At 42.6% G+C, this 27,633-nt stretch overlaps 1 protein-coding gene across 1 annotated transcript; it reads right to left on the reverse strand.

Moving 5' to 3' along the window:
- On the reverse strand, positions 1-27,198 carry LOC118120001 (activin receptor type-1). The gene is made up of 12 exons (XM_035174549.2): positions 26,839-27,198; positions 14,526-14,599; positions 13,670-13,921; positions 12,318-12,590; positions 11,825-12,091; positions 10,281-10,486; positions 7,134-7,233; positions 5,775-5,921; positions 5,272-5,547; positions 3,947-4,144; positions 2,321-2,451; positions 1-2,178 (listed from the first exon to the last, which is right to left on the reverse strand). The coding sequence occupies exons 2-12, from the start codon at positions 14,590-14,592 to the stop codon at positions 2,044-2,046; spliced, it is 2,052 nt and encodes a 683-aa protein (XP_035030440.2). The 5' UTR covers positions 14,593-14,599; positions 26,839-27,198; the 3' UTR covers positions 1-2,043.
- Between the last annotated feature and the right edge of the window lie 435 nt (positions 27,199-27,633).

Here is a 27,633-nt window from a genome sequence, read left to right on the forward strand (position 1 = left end):
TTTATAAGTTAAAGATGCAATAATAACGTTTTAATGCCAAAGTCCAGGAAACTAAATTGAAATGGGCAAAGAAACTCAAACACACCGAGTTACTTAATAAAGGTTCCCAGCATAGTCTGTATGATGAAGATGGACGATGTGTCTCCACTTCCTCCCACTATTCAGAAATCAAGCCAAAATATCCTGGATACCAGCACTGCCATCTTGTGCCGTAGACATGATTTGGAGTTGCGATCAGGGTTAGCGAGGTCCCGCCCATACACACAACCAATCGTTAGTCAGTCTCAGCCGCCAATCATGTTTCACTGTTTTTGTAAAATCAAGTATTTAAAACCAAACTTACTGAACTTATTAAATGAGCATTTAACCACACAGTGTGCTAAGAACTACCTAAAATGACAGCAACCACCTTTGAGAAAAATGTATTCAACCTGTACTTTTACTTTTTAGTTTGATCCAGCGAGGTGTACGACCTATACTGCAGCCAACCACCAGGTGGTGAACGATAAGCTTTGGCTTCAATTTAGGGGAGTCATTATGTAGTCCATCTTAATAAACAGTCTATGGTCCACAGCCACACTACAGCCTCAGGCTTAGTGGCACTTCGAGCTAAATGCTGATGTGTTAGCATTTAGCTCAAAGCAGCTAGGATGTAAACATGCTGACATTGAGATTCTATTTTTTGTCAGGGTTCTCCATCGTAGAATAGCATGTTAGCATACCAACATTTGCTAATTAGCACTAAACACCAAGTACAACTGAAAATGCTAATAATGGTGGGGGTGCCTTTAATACTGCAGCTATTGTGGTTATGAACCCAAATCAAGGGCTCATCAAAGTCTAAAGAATGTATCTTTGTCACTGAATATGTACACAAGTTCCTAAATGACCCAGTAAGTAGTTAAAATATTTCACTGAAAACCAAAATCATACAAATCTCCGACTGCCAATCCAAACGCGGTTGAAATACATCAGTATGGACCAAAGTGTTGTATTAATTGACAGAAGAGTCGTCTCTGCAGCCATGTCGCTAACATGGTTAATAACAGTACCTACTACACACAGCATCAAGACAAATGACACAAGTGAAATACATTTTTTTTCTATTTAATTAATATAAATCGCTAATTGATATAAAATGTTAAAGAAATAAAAAAAGGCTGAAGTTTGACTTCATTTACTTGACAATGCACGCATTAAGACAACAATGCACGCGTTAAGACAGTATACAGGCTTTACAGGCTTACTTTACAGGCCTCTGGAGATTTCAGCATTGTCTAGCAGATATTTTATTTGTTCTTTTAGCATTTGTGTCTGTAAAGCTGTAGAGAACAAAACATAGAACAGGTAATATAATTCAATGTAAAACCCATGGTGATATACAAAAAGTCTGCAACAGAGTATCTTGGGTTGGACGATATATATCAGGAGAAGAAGCTGTTGGACTAAATGTTACAGGATTGTCAAGATCCAGAGTAACTTATTCTGACAGCGTAGTAAACAGCGGTGCATGACTCACTAAGTAAAACATAACACTACTTTGCTGTGTTTCAGAGAGTATGATGCATAAATTGGCAAGTTCAATTGGCAAGTGGACCTCTTTTCCAAATGAATTCACCATAAATCAAACAAATTATGCAGCACAATTACAGAGATAAAGTGAAACTGCTTATATGTTCTGACATTTTTTTTAACTAAAAAGAACAAAACAAATCTGTGGTTCTAACAAATGCAAGCCTACTCAAATGCCCAGGTAACAGTTTTCTTCCTTGAAGAACATTTCTAACAGTGTTATAAGTTGAGTAGATATTTTCCTATTTCCAAGACCACTTGCAGTCTAAGGAATGCCCGGTAAACCATCTTTGGATGCCAAAATTTGTCCCCCGCCAAGTGTTTTAAAATAAATACAGGTCTGTGCCACTATAAGGGCACCGGACCCATCCAAGTCTTTTTAATTTCTGACATTTCTCTTAGCTGGTCCACCCTCTGGATGTCTTCAAAAGGTCTTTAGCAAATGTCCACTCTCGTCTTCTCCCGGCAGACTCAAATGTCTGTTTTGATTTTGTCCAGAGAGTTGTCGATCTTTGTGAGAGTCTTTTTGATGCGTAACGCTGTTAATCTGGCTGATGGATTCTGGTACCAGCACTCCTTCATGAGTTTGGCCATGGAGGTTAAAGTCTGAAAAGGAAGTTTTGGAGACATAAATCAATCAGCGTGTCCAATGTCAACATTAGAGTGACACTGAATTTCAAATGTTATTACTGGATTTCAAAAGGACGCAGACTTAAATTACGCGCTGCTTAATTTGAATTCTACTCACTGGGTCTGAAAACCATCTATTTGGGATGTTGGGTCTCTGCTGATCCACACACACAACCTTCTTCATGTCCTCAAAACTGGGATCACTTGGGACCACGTCATGAAAAGGTGGCTTGTAGTCCTCCACGATGCCTACAAGGGGAGCACAGAGAGGTTTGAGTTCATGACAATTGAAACAAAGAGTAAAATGGTAAATGGTTTGTATTCATATAGAGCTTTTATAGTCTTGATGACCACTCAAAAGAGCTTTACAGTACAGTTTGCCATTCACACACACATTCATACAGTGCATATATTAGCAGCACTTTTTAATTGTTTTTAAAAGTAGTTATACTGACAGTTGATGAGCATAAATAGATCAAAGTGTATAAACAAGAGTCAGGAGATATAAAAATCTCCTGACTCTTTACCACTTTACCCACAAAACTTAAGAGTAGATCATTTGATTCTATCATAGTCACCTGAAGTCATAATATGTCTCATGCAACCATAAATATCAAAAAGCAAAACTACCTGATAAACATAATTGTGAAGTTTCATGAAACTAGAAATATTGCACTGTGGTTGTATGGCTCCATCATTCAGTATAGGTTCAGTCTACATACATTTTTTTATTCAGACTCGAGAAGTCACCATGACAAGTGATCAACATTTTAAGAAATTCCCTAAAAGCAGACTTGAGATATCATGTTCAAGAGGCCAAACACACTTTTTGTGAGGCCACCGTGACCTTTGATCACCCTAATCTAATCAGTGTGTTTGTGAGTCCAAGTGAACACTTGATCTTGATACATCATGTTCATAAGCATGGGATGGACGGACAATTGGAGAATATCATGCCCGTCACTGGCGCAGAGGCCTGAAAACTCCAAACCGTTTTCGATTTAGTAAACAAAATGATTTCAGATGCATGGACGGACATTCTGATGACTTTATACACCCTGCATTATATAGCAGGGGGATATAAAGGATTCATTTTGTGGCATGACTCTTTTGTTCTTTACTTAAAAAAGGTGTACGGTTACTGTGTTGTCGGTAAATCAACATCCTTAGTGTGGCTGAAAGCCCAAACCCTATTATAGAGCAATAAACTAATTTGACAGTGAAGGGAGAGAATGGGTTTCATTTCACCTAAGAGGCCTCTGGCTTCTCCACAGACCAGTCTGTGGGTGGAGGCAAGTGTATCTTTTTAATCAATATCAGAATAGCTTTTACAAAGTTCACGTTAAAGCAATGACTCTGTTTTAATTATGAAGAAAGGAAGCAGAAAAGCTGAATCAATGTGACACTGATATAGTGATGGTATGTTTCTTCACCTTGTAAATGCAAAATCTTTCTTTTTTTGTAGATTTTCTTCATTTGATGGAGTTATGGAAAATAAATGATTTATAATAAGCAGGCTTATATTGAATCATAAGTGTTGTGTAAAACGGAGGATTTAAAGTTGGGTCAGGGGACCCCATAGGTCCTTGAGTCATTTATTTTCACTGTAATTTCATCTATTAGTTACACAATGACAGAATGTACAACTATTCCCAGCCTGAATTCCATACACTTCATGTAAAAAACATCTAAAAGCAACAACCTGTAAAATGTTTGAGAACCACTTGTGTAAAACATGACTGACCGTTACTGACTGTCCTCCTGGCGATCTCCCACAGGACGAGGCCCAGCGCCCAGATGTCCACTCTCTTGTAGGACTCGAAACAGTCCATCTGGATGGAGTCGTCAAGCACCTCGGGGGCCATGTAGCGCTTTGTGCCGACTTTAGGGTTGTTCCCCACATCCAGCTCATTGGTGTCTTGAAAATGCATGACTGCCAGGCCTTACATGAAAACACACATAGATTTTGAATATTTGAATATGCAAATAATGTACTTTTTAAAACTTGGACTTAATATGTATCCGACTTCACTGAGAAGTATTGTCTCAGTGTGTGTGTGTGTGTGTGCACAGAAGGCTTCAGGTTTCCACATCACAATTGTGTAAGCTTCACATTTGGCTGGCTCATCATTGTGTCGTGAACTTGCAAAATCCTGCTGGTTCAACCATGTCCTGAAGTTTCTCACTTTTAAGTGGGCACACAGTAACTTTCCCACTTTCAGCAGATGAATGTAAAAATACACCGACAGCTGATTTAATGCTGAATCACTACTTGTTGGTTGTAAACAGTCCTTTTTTCACCCCCCCCTAATACAGGATGTTCTCCAATATAACAACAACTCTCTCGGGAGACAGACGACTCGCAGAATGCGTCATTCGGAGCAGAATTTATTACATTGAGCTTGTAAACATGTCAGGTCTGTTGTCTGGTTATGCCGTGTACCTGAGTTAGATGTATCTGCAAATGGAACATCCATTTGATAGATTAAGTGGACAGAGTTCTTAAAAGTTGTTTTTGGTTAAGGGGAAAGGAGGTTAATTTAGCACTGGCTGTTCTTGTCTACATTAAAAACAAAAATAAAGCGGGGGATGGATGCGAGTTGAGCGATAACACTGCAGATGTTTCTCCTCTGTAAATCCTATTAACCCGAGTTAATTTAAGGTGGTTAAAATCACCTTTCAATTAAGGTGAATCTCCATGTGAAAGCACATCATTAAAGCTGGAACACATTCAAATCCAAGTTTCAGTGTTTTTTAAAACTGCAATATTCAATCTAATAGAAATACTCCAGACTGAGCGTCTTTTTATAATCGTCTAAAAATTCAGCCTTACGTAATCTGTATCTTTGGAAACTTTGAGCTCTAGAATTTGAAATTTAGTTTTGCAGGATCAAACTGTGTATGTTTGTCCGCCTCTGCTTGTGAAGGGATTTGAAAAGTACATTCGATCCACATCTCGAAAGCAAAACAAGTTTAGGAAACTTTTAAAGCTCTTAAGTTTAAAAGTTAGGAACCACAGTTCACAAATAGAGAAAAATAAAAAGCATATCTATCGTATCGTATTCTCACCGAGATCAGCGATGCAGCACTGGCCGTTCTTTTTAACCAGTATGTTTTTGCTCTTGAGGTCTCGGTGGGCGATCGCCGGTTTGCCCTGTGTGCCGAAGATCTCGACATGGAGATGTGCCAAGCCGCTCGCGATGGAAAGGGCCATGCGGAGGCAGCTGGATGCGTCGAGGGTGCTGAGTTGAAGGTAGTCGTACAGGGAGCCCATCTCGTGGAAGTGAGTGATGAGCCAGAGCTGAGTGCTTGAGTTCCTCGAGGTCATGTCTGAAGCTATGAAGCCTGCATTAGGAGAAATATATAAATTAAATTAGTCAGAATGTTTGCACAATGCAGTACAATGTCTGTACATATAGTAATGAACCTTATGTAGCACTTTTTAAAACACAGTCACAAAGTGCTTCACAAGAAACAAGTGAAAGATTGCAATGATCATGATGTTTCTTGTGTCCTGCTGTAAGCTCTCTCACATCCTGTTCAATCTGCCCTGTGTGTCACATGCTACATACCCAGGATGTTCTCGTGTCTCAGCAGCACCGTGTTGTAGATCTCAGTCTCTCGGAACCAGGACTTCTCGTCTCTAGAGGAGAAGATTTTGACGGCGACGCTTTCCCCCTGCCACTGACCCCTCCACACTTCACCGTAACGTCCTTTACCTGGAAGTAACAAACACAGGAAGAGAATTGTTAAAAAAAGTGCAAAGGTCTCAACATGTGTTTGGTTTGAGTTTTGAAAAAAAATATGAACACAGATATGGTTCAGCATCCACCAATTGCCATGTTACAAATGATTACTGGGAGATTAATGAATAAAGACAAACATGGAGCAGCTATAGACCCAGATAACCATGTAAGAAGTTAGGGGAAACAAGAAAAAGCTAAAAAAAAAAGGGTTTTGGAATTGTATTCATCAAATGTCCAGAGAGTCAGTTCCTGATGACTGCTACAGCTGCGTCAACTTGATAAGTAAATACTTTGCGGGCAGGTTCACCTAAACATCTCGCCCATGGTGTGGTCATTTCTGTCTAAGTAAATGTCCACTTGTCTTTCTCTCCCCCTAGTGGCCATAAATAAACTCACACTGATCTAACTTGTTGATTTTCTATGGGAGTCTAGAGGCACCAGTGACAGTGGTGCAGAACAATGAGTGAACCTCTTATTTCAACACGAGTGTTTCAACCTTGCACACACTCACAATGATGGCAACATTTTCATATGTATGAAAATGTGAATAGCGGACACTTGAAATATTGCAGGCGATCTCAAAACTAATATTTGTGCAATTTTGACTCATGGAACGTCAAAGCTGAAACATTCATTCAGGCTCAACTTAAGCAACTTCTTCACAGCACTATGACAAATATTTGTGGGATGATAATTTGAGATCTGCCAGTTTTACAGATGAAGGCAGAAAGAGAGAGAACCAGTATCAGTGAACACGTGAACCGGAAAATCTAGTTTGTAGGATTATCGAAGAGTGAGACACAAACACCACACAGCAGGGTATACTCCTTTTACTCCATATTCTCCTATAGCTGTGATATTGTGCTGCTCTGTCAAAAGTCTGAAACCTCTTTCCATTTCGCTTGGATGGGAAGAGAACCATCAACATGCTATTGCACCTGGCATATACAAAAAACTGTTTTTCCAAATGGCCCAGCTGCTCAGAGGCTTAAACTGAGCCAGGACCACCTTTTCTTCAGGATTTAACCACATTTCTTTTGCCCGAGTCTTCTTTGTCTGCACGGTGGGAGTGCCTCAGTGAAATGAATGAGGAGGTTTGGGTTTTTTTTGTGTTCTGTTCTTTTATTTTTTATTTGAAGCAGTGCTATTGTAAATATGAAAACAGCCTTCAACGGAGACGCTTACCCACACACTCATTGAGTGTAATTTGTCGAGCAACGGTTCTCTGAACAAGGAATGGGAGTCCTGAGCCGCTGCCTGAAGTGCAGGAATGATCCAGCAAATCCTGGGAGAGAGAAAAACAGGAACAAAGAGTGAGGGCCTGTGTATTTGCATGAGAGTGTATAATTTGAGAGAGAGAGAGCTGTCTAAATGAAAACCTTCCCAAAGGAATCCTGTGGCTCAAGCCCGAAAAATGATGAAATAAGGAGCATGCAGGACTAAAATAATGCTAATACAAGCAGGCCTCCTTTTGATGTGGCACCCACATGAGATGAGGGGGGGTAAGCTGTGTGTGTGTCAGTGCCGGAGGTGCAGAGTGCCCCCTGCTGAGTAAACAACAGAAGTGCCACCCCCCTCCCTGATGACTGGTGTGGGCGCTGGAGATTTTATCTAATCCAAGAGCCAGACTCCAAAACAGGCGCATTGCTGCTAAGCCTTTCATGTTTATCTTGCGCTCTGACACGTGCAGAGCGCCAGTGCGGACACAGGGGGGCAGTACACAGCAACGAAGTCAGGATGTGCTGAGCAAAAACAAATGACTAAACTGAGGAGGGGGAAGGTTGAGGATTGAAAACAACAGAGAAGAGTGATGCCTCAGATAAACAGATGCATAATGCAGGAGCTGCCTGAGAGACAATTTGGAATCGCAACACAAGAATGTGAGACAGAGGCCATAAAATGAATGATGAGTTACTCTGCAGAGGTAGGGTTGTTTTTGAGGAGGGGATATTTGGGCCAAGGCGTTACACAGCAGCTGAATGCAATCAGAACGCTGCAATATCATTATAATCAGAGACGACTTCTGGGCAGCAGTCTGTGGAGGGTTAGGCACATGTGTTTCAGTCCGATTTGCTTTTCACAGCTAAACCACTGTTACTAATAACATTTCTCATGGTGCTGCCAAGCATTTTTTAATTATGCTGAAACAAACACATTCTGTGGCTCCATATTTGGGCCTTTCAGTGCCAAGTGTATTGATGGACTTTGGAAACAGCTTGAGAGAGAGCCAAAAATCAGCTGTGTGTCTCCCCGACACATAAGTGATCATATGTTAACAGCTGCACGTGTTACTTAAATGTTTCATAATTAAAGATAAACTGAAAATCTGGGATTGGAAAGAGTTTGGCAACAGATGAGTACAAATGTAACTTTTACCAGGACACAGAATCACAAAATGGAGGTTAACAGTCATGTATTTTTGTTAGGGCAAAAGCTGGACTTGGAGCACACAACTTGATTACACAGTGTGTGAGCCAGTAAATGTTCTGGGTTGTCTTTCAGACGCAACCCTAACCACAGGACTCCACCTAAACTCTGGATCAGTTTAGCAGGCCTCAAAACATAAACCTCTCTGCAGAAAACTCACAATCCACGGTCGAGTGGAGAGAAAATAAATAACAGAAGACATTCCTCTGACCGACTGCAGGAATGACCGAGAAGAGGCTGAACAAGTTTTAGTTTATGGCTTTTTTATTTTTTATTCCAGAAAGAGCAACACCCACACTTGTGGCTTAAACAAACTAACTTAACTCAAGACATAAACAATACCAGTGAATCTGTTCATATGTTAATAATATTTACTGACATAAACAAGAAGAGTCTATGAATATTTCTGCCCCTTTTTAATGGTTTTACTGCTTTAATGTGATTTAAAGTTAGTGCGGTAACTTACTCAGCCATGAAGTGTGATGCAAAGTCAAAATAAAACCAATATAAAAACATGGAAAAGCCATCAATCATATCAATTTAAGACTCATAATTGGGGTTGCCATGGTAACTGGAGTTACACAGTGTTTGAGAGAGAAGTGTGCGGTTCACTTAACAAGACACAACAGTGCAAAACTTCTTAAAGATATTTTATGTTATTATTATAAGTGGACCATCACAGTCTGATTAATTAAACACAGCAACAACTTCAAGTGCAGCAGAACAGTGAAGCTGATCACAGGGAAATCTGTTGTTACAGATCTCACTCAGTAAACGTTGCACAGACACTGAACCAACACACATCTTTTCTTGTTATCTGCCCAGTGAAACCTGTAACACCGGTGTTGTCACAAGTTAATCACCCAGCGGGAAAATTTCACCATCATTGCATCGCTACTCACAATAAAAACAGGCACAGATGATTGGTATCATTTTGTCTTGACCTAAGGTTTCCTCCTCTCTGTTGTGATTACGAATCAAAGCTAAGGAAAATAACTGAAGATTTTAAATGTCTTTGAGAAAAGGATAAAAGAATAAATGTGACAAGCATTTTAGTGAAAGGGAAAAAATATGGTCTTTGAACAGCTGCAAGTCGACTTCTGTTCCGTGTTTGTGCCATGTTTGGTCAATCACAGCAGATTTAACTGTTGATTACAGTGACACCAGATGACTGCCTTGATCACAAATCTGGATTAAAAAGAGGCAAACAATGTTTAGCATACCCTTGTGTTTGTGTTGTATACCATCTTGTTGTAGATGAGTTGTATACACAAAAGAGGCAGAAGTCCCCTAATCCAACAGCTGAATCCCTCAAGTTTATACAACACATAATTTTGTGAGGGGTTTTCCACCTCTGTAACTGGGGCAGGGAAGGACTTTAGAGACTCTCTGTGATTTTGGTTTTAAGCGAACAGTCTCACTACCACCCAATCTCAAAAAACAAGGATTGACTGACTTGAAATGACGGATGGGGATTTAATACAAGAACTAACAAGGTGCGGCAACTAAATTTAAATTATTAAGGTGTTCTGGTCCTTGTAAATGTTTGTATGAGTTGAGTAATTAAATAAAGCAAATAGACCAATTCCATACAAGAGGAGCCCCGAATTAGACTGGCAGCACGATGACTAAAGATGGTGAACTGTAAAGTATCTCAAAAACACAGCATATGTTTGTGTCTCTCTAGAAGTTGTGCGTAATGGACACAACATCTTTGTGGTAGCTTACATAAAGCAAGCGGTTGAGATAAATGCCTTTAATTTGATTCGGTGTTCATATGTAACATAGTAGCCAATTAAAATACACTTTGAAGAGCTTTTAGAGCCTTCTTCCTAATGAGCTCAGGAGATGCTCTCCTTTCAAACACTGTGCTAAGTAACCTCCTTTATAGTATCCACTACTCACCGCCAGAGTGCTCTCCCCGACGTTCGATGCTATGAGGCCGTCGATGGTTCCATACTCAGCATCTCGTGATGTTAGTCTCTCCATTTGGTTGTTGTGGATGCGTCTGAACACCAGGATGGCGACGGCAGAGAGGATGATTAGGGCGATGATGGGTGCCACGATGACCATAACCAGTGTGGTCACGCTGTAGTTTGACAACTCATCAGCTGTGAGAGAGGAGAAAAACAACGTGAGATGATTCTTCAAACCATCAATTAGGTCATTTTTTAGAACACAAAGTTAAGCTTGATGCTTAACCGTTGAATTTGGCTTTTGTATAGAGTATAGATGTTTAAAGTAAACAGCAGATGCTATGAAATTTGCAGTAGAGGGTGGATCCCTGACCCAAGCACACCGGACCTGTGGAAACTGGACCTAAACCATCGCAGAACTGTCCAGACCCAGGTTCAGACAATTTTTGAAATGATAGTTGGGTCGGGGTCAGGTTCGGTCACGTTGCCTGGGCTATCTACTCCATTTTCTATGCTGCAAGTGCCTGTAATCTCTGAAAACATTGGGCTTGGGTTCGGACAAAAAACTGAATACTTGTATGGTAGGGGTCGGGCACTCTACTTTGCAACACACTGCAGAAATTCTGAAGAAACCAGTTAAGGGTGAGGGTGCACACAGAACATTTGTGTGTGTCTGTGTGTGACGATACATACACACACAGACACACACAGACACACACACAGAACCTCAGCCTAAACTGACCACCATTCACACTTTCCTAACATTCCAAGGGAAAGAGTGCTCAGCTCTGCCTACAGCACAGACAATGATCCCCTTTTCTCAACTCGCATAATGAACTCTTTCTCTCAAATACACATAACTGGTAACTAATTCAAGAAGCTCACTGGACGTGACTCAAACATAGGAAGAGATGCATTAAGTCGCTCAGACAGTTTAAAAAAAACATATTTTTACATGATTATTGTATTTGTAACATGACAAAAGAGGTATAAATATAAATATAAAAGACTGCTGTCGAGGGAAAGGTAAAGGTGAAAGAGACAAAAGAAGGCAACAACAGCTCTGTGTATAGATGCCTGCATCTCCTTCATTCCCATGTGGCTTCACCCTCTGGGCTGGTGTCAGCCAGCTCTGACAGCCTCCTAGAGGACAGGTGGGAAGTGGACCATGACTAAATAATATTCAAGTTGCCCACTGTCTCCCCCAGCTCTGTTTCATGAGGTGCCAGGAGTGAGACCACACACGAGGTTTAGCTCAGGCAAACCACACAGAACAACCATGACAGACAGTTCCACAGCCTCTGAGTAGGGAATGATGGAGTGGAATGAACGTGTTACAGTGGCCGACCTACACGGTCATTCCTCTTCTGAATACATGAAATCAAGGGCAGCACATTGTCTGGAAGAGCTTTTGCATTTTGGTTAAAAGAGTTGAACCCTGAACTCAAAGGATGGGGGTTCTTAAGCATCTTTTATAGCACGCAACACAAACATCTCTAATACTGTATTTGTGTTGCATTCTGGGTACTGTACCTTTGACAGGCAGCTCCACAGTGCTGTTCATGTTACACAGGGGCCCTTGGCAGCACTCCACAATCTGGTCTCTGGAAGGTGGGGTCTTACAGGTCAATGTGCTCTGCTCATAAACCTTAAAGCAGCCCTTCTGGTACACCAGGGAGCCGCCATTGACTGTCAGAGAGGAGAAACACTGGTGGCCCATGCAACGACTGCCTGTTACACACGAGCTGCCTTCACACACACACTCGTGCTCCTGTTTGCTCAGGGCCTTCACTTCCTCCTCTGCAAAAGATTCAGGAAGAAGAAATGGCTGGTAAATAAGTAACTCCTATCACTATAAACATGACTGATGCTTTTTATGGTCTATTAAAATGGCAAATATAAAAACAGTTTTGTCATTAAAGGGAAATATATGAGACATAAGCTCAACTTCTGCGACGTATAAAGTAACAGAAGGTCTATCGTGAACGTCAGCCAAGAGAAATGTGTACAATGTGTACAAAGTCACCTTTCCCGAGAGCCTGCACGCTGACGTTCATGTTACACAGATGGCCCTGGCAGCACTTGACAACATGGGCCGACGAGGGTGGCATGGCACAGGTGGTTCTGCCCTCTTCGTCGTCCCTCAGGCAGCCCTTCTGTTGGACGGCCACCCCATCAATCATCTTCAGAGAGGAGAAACACTGCTGCCCTGTGCAGCGGCGGTCACGCTCGCACACGCCGCCCTCACACACACACTCCTGGTCTCTGAGGACTGGTCTGCCAGCAGACAGTTCGGTATCTGATGAGAGGAAACAGAGATACGGGGGGAAACCCATTAGAGCGATAGCATTATTATCCCATTAAATTAAATGGCATTCTCTCAGATCAGAAAACATGCTGGTTGAAAATGTTTGTGTTGGCCAGCTATTGAAACGGCCGCTCAATTTTTAATGTGACAGAAAATATTTTCCTCTTTGAAATCCAACACCTACTTACATAAAAATCTTTTTCACATATAGAATTTAATAAGGGAACAACTCAAACTGATTTTCTAGCCTCATTTTGTTGTATGTATTATTTATCCATTTCCAAGTTCTCCATTGAAATTATTTTATGGCAATAATCTATTACTTTTAGCTGAACCACAACATGCAATCATACAATGATGTCAATTTATCAGTTAATCATTTTAGTTGTTAAAATGTATGAGTCCAAGCAACCTGTGGTTGAAAAATGACAAAACTATTGAAAGTGTTTATTTTAAATATGCAGGAACCCCTTTTACACTGGTCAAAAAAGACACTAAGATCTGGCTTTTGTCTGCAATTGGAATGGATACAATTGGCATTCACTCCGAAGACAGCGAGGTAAGGGAGCTTCTCTGTAACTGGCAGGTTCGTGACATCGAACATTACTCACTGTTGAAGAAAGAAACTGAAAACTCCACTACTGGCATAGCCATTTTTGGTAGGTTCTGATGTACAAGAGGTATAAGAGAACAGTGGAAAACAGTTCATTGCAATAAAAGAAAACATCATTCTGTTAAATGCTACTTTGCCATCATGTTACATATTAATGTTAAAGAAAAAGGTATTGATATAGTGTTATTGATTTTAAACACATTCCCCTGACCTAATAGAAATACAACTGATCTTGATGACTGCTTATTAAGTCATACAAGAAGGCTCCTCGGGCATCTATACATATTTGCAAAAGGATTTCCCAGTCTCTGGAAAAAACTGAGACAGCACAAAATATAGAACTATGTAAAGAGTAGATGGATGGGACAATAACTTCTTCCATTTCCCTGTATTATGTAAAAACTGAAATATAACAAGGTCCATTTTTTAACACAATGTAATGCTGCTAAGAACTCACCTTTCACCAGTGACTGCAAAGTGACGTTCATGTTACACAAATCCCCATTGCAGCACTCGACCATCAGCTCAGGAGACGGCGGGCTTCCACAGCGCAGGGACAATTCACTACCCACAATGCAGCCCTTCTCAAGGACTGATGTCCCGTTCAGTACTGAGAGAGAGGTGAAGCACTGCTGGCCGAAACACCTGTCCCCATTGTTACAAGACGGTCCGTCACACAAACATACAGAGTCTCCCGCGCTGCCCTCACCTGCAAAATACCCCACAAAAACAAACAATTATTACGTTATATAACACATTAGAATTCATCTTTGAAGAAATGTTATATATACACACAGACATATATGGCTTTCGTGAGTCGGTATGGGGACAAGTGCCTAAAAAACTCCACTATCGACTGCATTCCACCACCACTGCAGTTGTGTAAAATAACGCAGAGACAGCAGATGAGAGGGAGACAGACAGGGGAGGTGGTGAAAAGAAAAAAAAGTGTGAATGTTTAGTCTGTGTGTTGAGGAGACTTGAGACGGGCAGAGACAGACACAGAGGCTGATAGACTGTGTGTCTGTGATCTTGAGGAAAAGGGAAAGGGGGGGGAACAGACATCTCTACACACTTTTCAAGCTGCTGCATGTACTCAGGACCCCCAGTGACAGCGTGTGACCTACTGTAATCTGGTTCTTATGCAGTAACAAGGCTGGTGGCGTTGCAGATTCAGAGATAGAGTGAGCGAAAAATCCAACCAGATCCTGTCTTTTACACTAGCAGAAATCTATCCTGCCTTTAGCTACAGATCTCTTTCAGGTCTGATGTGAAGAGCTGCGACGAGTCGCTCAGAGAGCAGTGAGGCTTACCTTCCACGCAAGAACAGGGAAGGACCAGGACGATCAAAACCAAAGGAAACATGTCCCCAGCTGTCATCGTAGACCTAGGGGGGGGGAAACAAAAAATCAACACCTGGGCTACACAGGGGGAAAAACGGTGTCTAAAAAATAACATGGTGACTTTTACATAGAATACCTTTGATATTTGTTGCAAATAATCTTTTCTGGACACCACTCAGTGCGACAGAAGACAAAGTGAGAAACGGATAACAACAGGATTAGCTGTCGACCTAAGCATATTATTGGGAGCAATTTTACAGAGGGAGACCTTTTCGTGTTTCTCAGAAAAAGAGTCAACATCAAGTTTAAAATGCTCAAGTAAAGTGGGTCTCATGCCTTCCTGTTGTCCTGGCAACAAGGCATTGACTGGCAAGCAATGGGGAGACTGGTACTCTCCTATTGGCTGCGCCTGTGTGTGTGTGCGTGTTGTATGTGTGTGTGTTGGAGGGACAGGCTGCTTGGCAGTGAGGGGAGAGGAGCAGACAGACGTGAGAGGAGGAGGAGGAGGAGGAGAAAGAGGAGCACAGTGGGGAGAAAGAGCGTGGGTGCCCAAATACTATCATTTAGAGACCTGGAGACGGTCTAATCCTTCAATATTTAATGTGTCTCGAGCTACGTCAACATACGGTGTGTACTTATGTTTGTTTGTTTGCTTTCAGCGACAGATTTGAACAGACCACCAGTTTAGCTCACACTGTGAATTCTAGGGGGGAAAAATCCCCTCTAACTACCCATTTTATAAAGATGATGTGTGAGTTTTGTGGAAACATCATAGCCCGGAGCGTGCCCCGTTTATGCCGCACTAAGCACCGCAGGCCGTTATCTTGACAGCGCGTGTGTGTGCGCGCCTCAGTGCATCTGTGCCACTGATAAATACCCGAACACCCCCGCTACCTCCACCCCCTCCCAGCCTTTGTGCCCATCTCCCAGACATAAATGATTAAGCACGTAATGTTAGCATTAGCCCAACGGCGGCGTCTGTACAGGCCACTCACACACAGACCACATGCTGCTCCTTTAATCAGAGCACAAAACGGGGGCTGCCACACAGAGATAATCAGGAGCTCTGTCTGCCCCTCCTGAACTGGGGGCAATGAAGGCAGGGAGCGGGCAGGAGGGCATGAGGAGGCAAGGGAGGTATTGCCAGGGGCAACTGGGGGCCAGTGGGTCAGAGAATGGCGGAGAACTCAGGCCAGTTGTGAGCGTGCTACGACAGCGAGGTGGGCTACAGGAGGAGAAGTGGGACAAGGAGTCGCCTGGTGACAGCACCCAGGGGGACAGGAAGAAGGGCACCATGCTGGTGGTGGGCTGGGCCATGGTTAAGCCAGGGGGCGGGGGGGACAAAGGACAAAGGGATAAGATGGGGGGTGTGAGACGATAAGTCTGGAGCCTCAAAAAACAGGTTTTGTCTAGCTAGTTGTCTCGCTATTGACTCATATATCATTCATGTAGAAAGACAACAGAGACCTCAGTATCCTGACTCACACGCTGCTGACAGATCAATAACTCACCACAATTAACTAAGTAGAGTGTGTCACGGGGCTCCACTTAATGGCTTCAATTAGTGTAGGTAAATGATTTGCTGCATTTTTGTTTACATTTGCTGCTAAAAGACCCTCAACGGGCCGCTGAAATCATCTCGGTCTCATCTCCTCTCTCCCACGCAGACACTTTGTCTTAAATAAGCTTTCATAAGCTGCGAGTTGCACAATGACGACCAAGCACCCAAGCATTCCTGTTATGCGAGTGCTGTATGAGTCGTCAGGCCTGTAAAATTTACAGTATGCACCCAGTAAAAAAGAAACTACTACATCTTGTAAACATATGAAGCATGGCCAGCCAGTCTCGTATATCATGAAGCCTGCTAAGGGCTTTGCTTGATGAATACGTGGCCGGGACTCATCCTGATATTGGAAACCACAGAAGGGATTCTTTGGAAGGAGAGAGGACGGGCTAGCATCTGCAGGACCAATTGCGATCTGAGCAGTCAACGTTTGTTTCGCTGCATGCGAACGTGTGTGTTGCAGCCCTCTATCCCTGCGTATTGAATTCTCTGGCAGCGTTCTGCAGTGTGTTTACAGAGTTGACATCCTGCCAAGGATGTGCTCTTATTTCCCCCGCTCTCTATCTGTCTCAACCCCCATCCTTTCCTTTTATTCCCTCTTCCTGTGTCCTCTGATGTGGTTTTGTAATAGACAACCGGTGTGAATACTACATTGCAATCATAGCTTTAGATATAATTCTCAGTGTTTATTGCTGCTGAAGCTAATAGCGTAATGGGTCTTAACTAAAACACAGACCAAGCTTTTACATAAGCTTGAATAGGCTGTGTAATATTAATACATATATGAACCAAGAGTAAATTGTTAGTTATCCCATCGATTATGATGGTGATCTCTATTTTAACTCTCTCCTTCAGTCTGTGAAGGTCAAGCAGTTTATATTGGTTTCCATTTACGAGTGTCTTGAGCTGTGGTTGTAAGAAACTCAGGTACTACAATTGAGTACAATTTAAGGTACTTGTGCTTTAATTACCAAGAAGCAACGTTTAAAGCCTATCAACACACTGAGGAATCGTAACAGTAACAGAATCATGTGGCGTATGTCATTATGTGTATGTCATCTAAGCTATTTTCAGACATGAACTCTGTAAAATGTCCCGAAAACGGGGTCTGCATATTTTCTGGAATTTGCCTCTCACTTTTGATTGTCCAGAACATTCAGGTGAGTGGTAACGCCTGGGTAGAGCAGGCAGGAGGGGGAAAGTAAGCACATTGACACCTTTCCAAGTTAACATTTTCGTTGCTGTCTTTTATGTGTATGGCTCCTTTTTTTTATCCTGAGATATCTGTATTCTTTTGGTTTTAACAGCCAACACATATTAGAAATGTCATTAATGCGCCCTGTTGTATTCTCACATGGACTCACTCACACATTTTCCGGGAATGTTACTAGGGGGCTGGGAGGAAACATTCCAGAAGCAGCGTTGTCTTGGCGTTCTCAAACACATCTCTGGAAAATTTTAGAAAAATGTCTGGACTCCAGAGCAGCTCTGGTGACATTCTGCATTATCGATGGTGTTGATAATACTTCGGCTCTTTTCAGTCAAGTTATGAGTAAGTACTATTACTTTAAATTGACCATTTTGTAATGTATATAGACTTTCACTTGTGTAAAGAATGTTAACTCTTTTTCGACCACAGGTATTTTGCACAATGACATCAGAACCACTGATATGCGTAGGAGCACTGGCCTTGTGTGTGGAAACAGAAAGTCCACATTGAGCTCTACACAAAGTGGCCAAAGTGTGTACAGCCCAAAGAGACGAGGCTCAGTGAGAAGTATGTTAAGACTTCCCTCCCGCTGAGCGCTGCTGGAGGGACATGAAAGTGATCCTACAAATCAAGGCTCCCATTTTATGACTCCACGTTTCTTACACCAGACCCTTTCCAGGGATCAGACTCCAGAAGGGCTACACTGATAAGCACTTCTCTAAGACGCCTAGCAGATCTTAAAGTGATTAGATGATGATGGTTAAACATGCCACTCAACTGCTGTGAATGGTACAACTGAAGCTAAAGAGAAGCACGCTCTGATGATTGGTAAACATTCCAACTTACAACACTTAAGGTCTTTGCACACCAAATACATATTCTGTTCCAAAATGGTTGGATGTTTAAAAACATATACGACCTTGTATCAATCATGTTAACACAAACAATATTTGTTCGCCATTTAAGCGTTTGGAGCGGGTTGGATTTACTACGTTTTGCGCATTTGTAAAAGACGTTCCAGAGAGTTGAGAAAGTGGTTCAGAATCAATTTGATCGCAGAAAGTTGTCTTCTTCTTCTTTTAATATGCGGTTTCAGGGCTGGTAGCATATCGAACTGGACCACTGCCATCCTGAAACAGACTTGGAAGCGATCAGGATAATTTCGCAGCTCGTTGATCAGAAGATGACATTCACCTTCCTGACGGCCTCTCGGGATTGGATGGACCCACTGCTGGTCTCCGTTTTATCTCCAACTGCAGACTTTCAGAACGCATAGATTAATAAAACGGATCAGAGCCAGGTAAGGTCGCTGTGCCTGATGATTTTCATTGGCTTATGGATAAAAAAAACGTATATAATAAATTTTCGACTGTCATACATTTTATTACCAATTCATAAATTCAAGGTGGTTTAATAAACCTGATTTAAACATCAAACTAAATATATTAGTTAAGTTGCTTTAATATTTTTGGTCAGTTTTGTATTCAGGTCAGGGCGAAGGAGAGAATGACAAAACACTACTCAGTCTGATGAGCATGGTGTATCGCTGAGGTTGAGCAGGGAGGAGGCTGGAAGCCCTGCAGGAGCTGCTGAGTCATCATGCTGGCAGAGAGGGAGACGAGAGGTGGAATCTGTGTCTGAGCAGGCAGGCTGGCACAGTTACCATGGCACAAATAGCCCGGGCACCGAGGAAACTGCAGCAAAACTGCGGGGAGGCGAGGGAAGAAACAGGCAGTGACTGGGGCAATGCGGAGCCTTGCTGTTTGTGTCCCTGTCCTCGTCCCCGACCAGACCCAGACAGCCGAAGTGCCAGCATGCCATCAGGGACACACAGATGGTTCGCTCCTAGGTGGATGTGGGTGTAATATAGACCTGAGGGCTAAAGTCACTCTTACTGCAGCAACCCACATTCATATTCACACTACAGCTCAGCAAATCAACACATTCACCTCAGTCTAAAATCCTCTCTCTGCCTACAGCCTGATACAACACTTGGGATGATAACCACATTAAAAGAATACACAACCTTAACTTTTTGCAAGAGTATGAGGGAATAAACACTTTATATAACTGTGCTTATTTGTCTGAGTAGAAAAATGTATTTTACCTTCAAAAGAAGGGCGTACAGAAACGATATATTATATCTCATAATATAGAAAGAATAATCAAATGAAAAGCTGAATTTTAGAAGTAGATGACTAAGGTACAATGCATAAGCCTTTCTATCTGTATCTGAGGACATACCGAGCCCACACTGTTTCCTCTGCAATATCCTGAAGCAAACCAATATCGAACAAATATGATAAGTAGTGTTGTCTAGTGGCAGGCTTGTTGTGTAGTTGCCGTTTGGCTGATGGCCCCTACACACTGTGAGAAAGCAGCAATCCAGCACAGTCATTGCATGTCACGCTGTGCAAGATGGGTCTAATACAGACTTGGTATCAAACCTGTGTCAGGTCGAACTATATCAGTTTGGAGGCATGTCAAGTTGTGTAATGAATGTCTGGTAAAATGTAGAGCTAATGTGTAAAATAATAACAAATGAGACCTGTCATCAATGCAAATGATCCTTTCCCCTCAAAGAATATCTTCAGCGTAAGAAAGGGCAATGTATATTTGATCAAATTGCTGTTAATAATTTTGCATCGCATGCAGTATATTCTGATTTGCTGTAGATATGGCTTTCACTAGCAGACCCACTGTGACACTATGGCCCCCACATTTCTGACACTTTGAATTTTGAGATGTCAGGAGGAGTCAAAGCTGTGCGTCTGATTCAGTGAACCTTTCTTTAGATGCAATGCAGGACAGTCTGCAAAAACAAATATCTATAGAAATACTCCTAAAGCTTGTGCAAACCCCTTGCAGTCAGGATATGAATAAAAGTGTTTCAGTTAAAAAAAAGAAGAATGATTTAAATTATAAGCTTAGGCTTATTATGTCAGCTTCAAATAAAAGCCTCAAATAACTCCAAGATGGTCTCATTCGTTTGTACATCGTTTGTGAAAGCAAAACAAAGATCTGTGCATCGTTATTTCTTCTCAAGTTATAACAACTTATTTATCTGATGTGTAATGCTCATAACTTGAGAATTAATGAGGCGAAAGTGTTTGCTTTTGTTGCACACGAGATGTGCAAATTAATGAGTCACCACTTTGAAGTTATTTGGGATGTAATGGGGTTCTGGGACCTGTGTTTCAAAATGTAATGTACAAATCAAAATACTTTTATTAATATCCTGATCGTATGGGGTGCCAACTTCAAAGACTTACAAACTTTAGCTAAACTGATGCAACTTGTGCAAAGACTTTTCGTGATGTTGCTGAAAGACTGGCTCATTACATATTTTATCCACTTTTATTCATGCTCAATAAAAACAGTTTAAGTATTATTCTGTGTTGAGGCAAATCATTCTTCAATATTTATGACAGCTTTTTGGGACTCCAGAGTCCTTCAGTCAGGGTTTAAGACATTTCTCCTCCAAATGTGCGTAAATACAGGTCGGAGGTGTCCTCGAGGTGCACCACTGTAGTAAATATTCTGGGGAAAACACTGTCTATATAAAAGTTTTGGGTAAAAAAGTGTGAGTTTGAAACCAAACTCAAGCATTAAATTGGCGGCATTATTAAAATTGTCAATGCATATATAATGTAAAAACCCTCTTGAATATTTTGTGTCATACAGTGTGGTTGTGTGTGAAAGATGCATGGCTCTCTCCAATGACGCAAATGCAAATCTCGCTAACCTTTGGAAACACACCTCGCTAGCCAGAGGCCTCATCAAATGGGAGGTGAAAGAAGGACTGTGGCCCCCTGGAATAATATGTGCAATCTGCAGTGTCCCGTCAGGTCGAGCCGGAGGCTCCGTCTTTCAGGGCCCTACAGTATCTGAGCAGCTGCCTCCTTTCACAAAGTGAGGAATGTACTCAAATGCAAATGCCCCCCTGCTTATGTTCAATTCTCACTCACACATTCATTATCGTAGGCAACAGCATAGAAGCTTTTTGTTCCTTGGATACAGTGCAACCCAGGGTGTGTGTGCGCACACACACACACACACACACACACACACACACACTCTGTATTCAGCCTTGATCAAATGTAATCAGAGACAACAGCCGTCTTTTCTTCCTGCTGTGGTCCCACCCAACCTTCCACCTCTGCACCATCAACACCGCTCAGACACACTCGGCCAGGTCGAGTCGAGCGTTTTTGATTTTGAATCAAAGTGCTTTTTGTACTGCTGCAATTCTTCGACAAAAAAAAAGGGTTGCTTTCTTTGCAGACAGGACAAGATCCCCCCAGGGCAAACAGAGGATACCTGAAGACAGAAACAAATACTAAAGGTCTGGGAGAGTTTAGAATGCAGGCAATGTGGACAACAGTTCTGTCTGGTGATTATGTAGAACTTGAGCGTCACCTGCACAGAGGAGCAAAACTTCAGCAAACACTTAAATTTGTGGAAAAGAACAGTGGTTGTTAAGGTTCTCGTGAGGTTACGACGGCTTTGTTCTCTAGTCTCGTGAGACACAACTTGGTAGGATTAACAGCATTGTGAAAACACTATTAACAAACATTCAGTGCAGTGGTCGCCATAGCAATTAGACATTCATTTTCACACAGCCATCAAAAACATCTGAAACAGCCAATTCAAACACTGTCCTTAGGGCCCCCGAGCTGTGTTTGCCAACAGAGGAATGCACAAACACTCCTTCCAAACGACCATCTCACAAAGTCCACTGCCCTGGGGCGATACTTCTCTCCAAAGGACACCTTGATTTGTATCACGGCGCAGCATTTAAACGCATTTTCCCCATCGTGAAACAAGTAAATCAGACAACCGGTCCAGAGAACGGTGTGTGCCAACACTCAAAAGCTTCAGGAAGTATTTAGTCTTGATTGATTCTGCTCCCCGTCAGGCAAAGAGTCAGAGGGGTCCATCGTGACAACCCCTCGCTACAGCGACCAAATCATTCACCACCATGATGATAAGCACTAAGCAAACAACCTGCAACAAAACAATGGATGTGTATACAGGGCTGTGGTCCTGGCCATTACATCCTGCTGCCAATGGGAGTCTTTATTGGTCGGGAGTTTCCTGGTCTTCCAGAGAGGAAAGACTTCTAAGAGAAAAAGACCAGTAATAAACAAGATCTCATAAGGTCATTAATGTGAGATAAGGATGTTAATGGTTCTTATATGTAGGGCAGGTTGATCACACAATGTTCATATTGTGAGATAGATTTCAGCCATATTGCTCAGCCCTACTTGGATGTAGTTGCACACACAACTGACAAGAATGACAATAATAAATGCCCTATTTAGTTCAAACGTACAGAATAGACTGGACAAATTAAAGCAGGTACTGTCAATGTGACACTGAGGTAGTACCATCATAACAGAACCCCTTTAGCTTATGACCCCACGACCATGGAGTTGAAACATATCATTTTCAATTTGTAGACAAAGTGCCCACACAAATTTAGAGACCATGCCTGTGACTGGGAATGAGATCAGTGAGAGGCAGCAACTGAAACAAAGCCATAACCCCCTCCCCTCTCACAGTGGAACGATAAGACAAGAGCACTGGAGCAAGTGAAGGGCTCATAAAATGTGTATTGCAGACTGTCTCCAGTGCAGTCTGGGGTTAGCGTGGAGAGAGGAGCCACAAGCACTGCAGATTTGTGTGTGTGTGTGTGTGTGTGTGTGTGTGTGTGTGTGTGTGTGTGTGTGTGTGTGTGTGTGTGTGTGTGTGTGTGTGTGTGTGTGTGTGTGTGTGTGTGTGTGTGTGTGTGTGTGTGTGTGTGTGTGTGTGTGTGTAGACAGTAGCGTCTCGTCTCCCTTCTCTCTGTCTCCACTGGTCTTCATCCACATTTGAACACCAGAACGGGAGGAATCGATAAGTCTGTGCAGAGCCACCAGAAGAAGAGGAGAGCAAGCTCCAAAACAGCAAACAAGTGAAACAAGACAAAAAATTTGGCAGACGCACAGGCGGTCTTTTATCTCATTCTCCTTTCTCCCTCTTAACTTCCCGTGTCCTGCTGAGACTGCAGTGCCCGCCAGTCCCAGACAGCTCCTCTCATCGTGATATGTTTGGGCTACATAAGGCTGGTTATTATTAAAAAGGATTTTTTTGTATTTTTTGACTAAAAATAACACCAGCAGACAGAGGGTCCCTTTCTAGAGAGCAGGACACGAGCAGAGAGATAGAAGCAAATTCAACCCACATGCAGTGTTCCTCTGGAGCCTGCTGCCTCATCTGATGCCTGTCTGTTGCTGGTAAAACTTAGCAAGTCAGCACACACATACACACACACACACACACACACACACACACACACACACACACACACACACACACACACACACACACACACACACACACACACACACACACACACACACACACACACACACACACACACACACACACACACACACACACACACACACGGCCCAAAGCTGAGGAAAGATAGCTGAGGGTTGGGTTGGTGCTAGACTTCAAGCCAAATCCTGCTCTCTTTCCATCTTGCCTCCCTCCTCCCTCCCTTTCTCGAGAGCCACCTACGTGGAGGAGCAGCGAGCCTCAGACTCTTGCTCAGACTTGAAGCAGTCTATCTTGGTCTCATAACTGCAGTTCTCTTGTTAATGACAGACTGTGTAACCTGATTCCACACACACATATGCATATACACACACCACCCAACCCCCAAAAACTCTCTCAGGGTTTTCTGGAGAGAGCCCTTGCATCTCCCTCTACTTACATATTGTTCCAAGGCCCAAACTGCCAGCTGCTTCTTACAGCTATATTACTGTGCATGGAAAAATGATTTCTATCGAAGGTTTATCTCCCCATACCCCCCGACACCCCTCCACTATCTTGATGGGAAACTTTTTGACTTATAGGATAACGTTGTGTGACAATAGCCCCTTTTATACAGAGATCTCACTATACTTGTTTATACTGGCTTTGCTTGTTTACACTGAGCTGAAGAAAGTTGAGATATTGACACGACACGTGGGATTTCTAGAACCGACGTTGTAAAAAAGGTTATTAAAATGACTGTGATGCATTACTCAGAAGCCACTTACTTCTGCTATAACACACATTTCAGGCCTCAAAGTTACGACCGAAAATTCTAGGTGTGTTTTACAACATTGCCCGACACAATCCCAAATGAGTCCTATTGTTGGGCATACATTGTCAGTCCCAGAGACCCAGATAACCTCCAAACTGTTTGAGGACTAAGTTACCACAGATTGGCTCTTGAAACAATGACACTGTACCAAATCCAAACAATAACATTGTTGTGTAGACCAGGAGACGAGGAGGAGGAAGAGGAGGAGGGGGAGGAGGCCAGTCACAATAGCAGGCTGAGTCACCACAAAACAGGCTGGTGCCCGTTACCTCAGCTAAAAGGAACAGGATCTCTGAGATCCCCTTGAGTTGAACCATATCTCAGCCCAGACTGACTGACGTCCCTTTATCCAACTCACTATCAGCCAGACTGAGAACGCCAGGCGCCCGCAAAGAGGAGGCCGGGACCTCGGACAGCAGGTCGGCTCTGGTGTTACACTGTCCAGATCATCAAGCGACCACACAAACACACGGCCACTAACTGCCACTTAATATGCTGCCACGAACAACCAGAGCGAGTAACCTTAGCTGTGACTCTTCTAACGCTGTCGCGTCTGTTACTTCACAGACTAGAATCTCTCCACCCAACACCTGATACAAGACATTACCAACGGTCGTTTGTCTCTGTAAGCAACATGTTAATATGGGAGCTACTGCAGCATCAACTGGTGGGGGTGTTATTAGTGTTCAAATCCACACTGAGTGGCTAATCCATGTTGATTAAAGCCCCCCCATGCCAGACACTATTACTGCTGTTTGCCAGTCATATTGTCATGCATGTACATCCATGGGTGGTCAACTGAACAGGTTGAGACGTGTCACCTTGAATGCATCACAAAATTAAAAAGGAGCTGGCCATGCTGCGTTAGCGTAACACATACTACAACAAAGAAAACTATTGTTCGACATATGATTTGTAAAATCATTAATCAATCAAATGTTATTTGTATAGCTCATATTCACAAATCACAATCTGCCTGATGGGGCTTTAGGTGAGACATCCACAGCCCTTAACCATTAACTAGAGACAGGAAAATTACAAGAAATAAACGTATAGGGAAAACCCTCAGACTCGATACCTCTACTAGGACAACAAGAAGTGTATTTGATGTTGGGTGAAAAAAAAGAATATTCACAAAATTCATGAGATAAGACAGTGTCTAACGTAAATGGAGAGATGTATCATTCTCTGAAGCTTTTATACAAAAGAAAGTGCCTGAAAAGAGATATTGGAGCAGCAATGGCAACTGTATGATGGCAGTATTTTCAGCAATAGTAGAAGAGCAAAATGATTTATGTGTTTATTCTCTGCTCATAAATAAGAGTTTCAAAACAAAACCTTTACTCTGTAGCAAAAATCTGTCTTTTAGCTTAAAAAGAAATAATGTTAAATGTATCGTGATCATGTTCCTAATAATGCACAATCAAGTGCTCCCCCAGTCACTATCACCAGATCAAGCCTGATTAGTATGTGGGGATGGGATTTTATGGGAGCAGGGATGTGAAGCACAAGGAGTTGATTCTGAGTAGGGGGCGGTTCGGTGTGAGACATCCCCCCCCATTCACACGTCTTTTAATCGGCTCAATTATATCTGGATGTTTGCAGCGAGCACTGACACCTCAGTAATGAAGTTTGCACCCTCTCACCAGCACTTCCTGCCCCCCCCCATTGTCCCTCAGCGAGGACAACACATCTCAAAAAATACACTTTCAGCCTTTTGCACAAAGATGGATATTGAAGTGGTTTTTAAAAAATCAAATGGCACCAGACACAAGTGTAACACCCACATACAGTGTGCCCCCCTCCTCCTCCTCCTCCTCCCCTGCTGCAGGGACGATTGTGATGTTAAAGGTGCTCAGCGGGAGATGATGAGACACGCACTTTTAAGCAGGAGCGACCCTCCCAAAGACTGTTAGCATGACAATGGGCCCCCAACTTAGTCGCAAGTAGCCGCGATGTCCCCCCCGGGACTTGATTTGATTGTGAGATTGGAAATCGCAACGCCAGAAAGTCGCAGGCTCTTATTTTTGCGAGCGTCGCCATTAATCAACACCAATAACCCCGATCATTTCAAAATAAAAGCTGCCCTTCACTCACGCTAAAAGAAAATGAGGGAACATTTGCAAAAAGATTTTAAAAATAGGTAGGGTTGATAAAATGTGTTTAAGCGTTGATATAGAAGCAGACAGGATTTTAAGAAGGAAAAAGGCTGAGGGGGGGGGGAGACATGATTTCTTTTGAGCGACGTCACGAAGCTTTTTTTCCATTGAATCAGCAAACTTCTCCACGTCTGCGCCCTCGTTACAAAACACCGCAAAGAACAGTCTGGCTTTGATTTAACATGTTTTAAATATGAAATAATTCAACTTACCTCGTGTGTTGTTCTTCAAAGTGCTGTTTAACGGAGGCTCGGTCACTGACACGGGTCCAACTACTCTGCCATCTCCCGAGAATTCACCGACAATACGCGGTTTGTTTCCCCAAGTCTGAGCAGCGGAGGAGCCGACGCGACGCCAGCATTGTGGCCGGGGGTTCGCTCGGGGGAAACAGGCGGGGGAAGTGTCCGGTTCACTCGGTGTCTGTGTCGAGGACAGAGGACAGACGGAGACACATGTTGGACGTGAAGCTTCTTCACACGTTATCAGCTCCGTCCGGACTTCACACAACTCAGCGGAGGAGAAGAGGCAGCAGCTCCCGAGCAGGAAGTTAGAGAGTCCCGGTCACACAGCCGGGAGAGGGACAGAGCTTCCGGTCTGACCTTTCAAAATGAAGCAAAACTCTTCACTCCAGGGTGGGACGAATGAGTATTTTAGTCTAGATGTTGATGACGTATTTATATACTACTCTGCAATGACTTACCAGCTGAGATCAGAAATGCAAGTTTACATTTTCTGTTTACTGTTAATCCAATCATTCATACAATTCATTATGGCTTAGCTCGTCTTTAGGTCTTTACGTATATATGTTTTGTTTGTCTATTATGTCTGTTTTGGTTGTGTTAAGTGCACTTGCCTTTTTATGTTTGCACATGGAGCTGGGAGAAACGCAATTGTGTTGTTCTTCCTGTTGTCAATGTTCAGATGGATTTTGACTTTGACTTCAAGTTACTGCAAACCATCTTTTTCTTAAAATAAATCTTTCATCTTTATTTTATTTACTTTTTTAT

The sequence above is a fragment of the Hippoglossus stenolepis genome, chromosome 13 (genome assembly GCF_022539355.2).
Source record: "Hippoglossus stenolepis isolate QCI-W04-F060 chromosome 13, HSTE1.2, whole genome shotgun sequence".
NCBI lineage: Eukaryota > Metazoa > Chordata > Actinopteri > Pleuronectiformes > Pleuronectidae > Hippoglossus > Hippoglossus stenolepis.

Coding starts and splice junctions, on each gene's coding strand:
- LOC118120001 (XM_035174549.2), bottom strand. CDS start 14,592: ATGACAGCTGGGGACATGTTTCCTTTGGTTTTGATCGTCCTGGTCCTT. Junction 5,922..7,133: donor TACACTCAATGAGTGTGTGG/GTAAGCGTCTCC, acceptor TGTTACTTCCAG/GTAAAGGACGTTACGGTGAA. Junction 2,179..2,320: donor ATAGATGGTTTTCAGACCCA/GTGAGTAGAATT, acceptor CTTCCTTTTCAG/ACTTTAACCTCCATGGCCAA.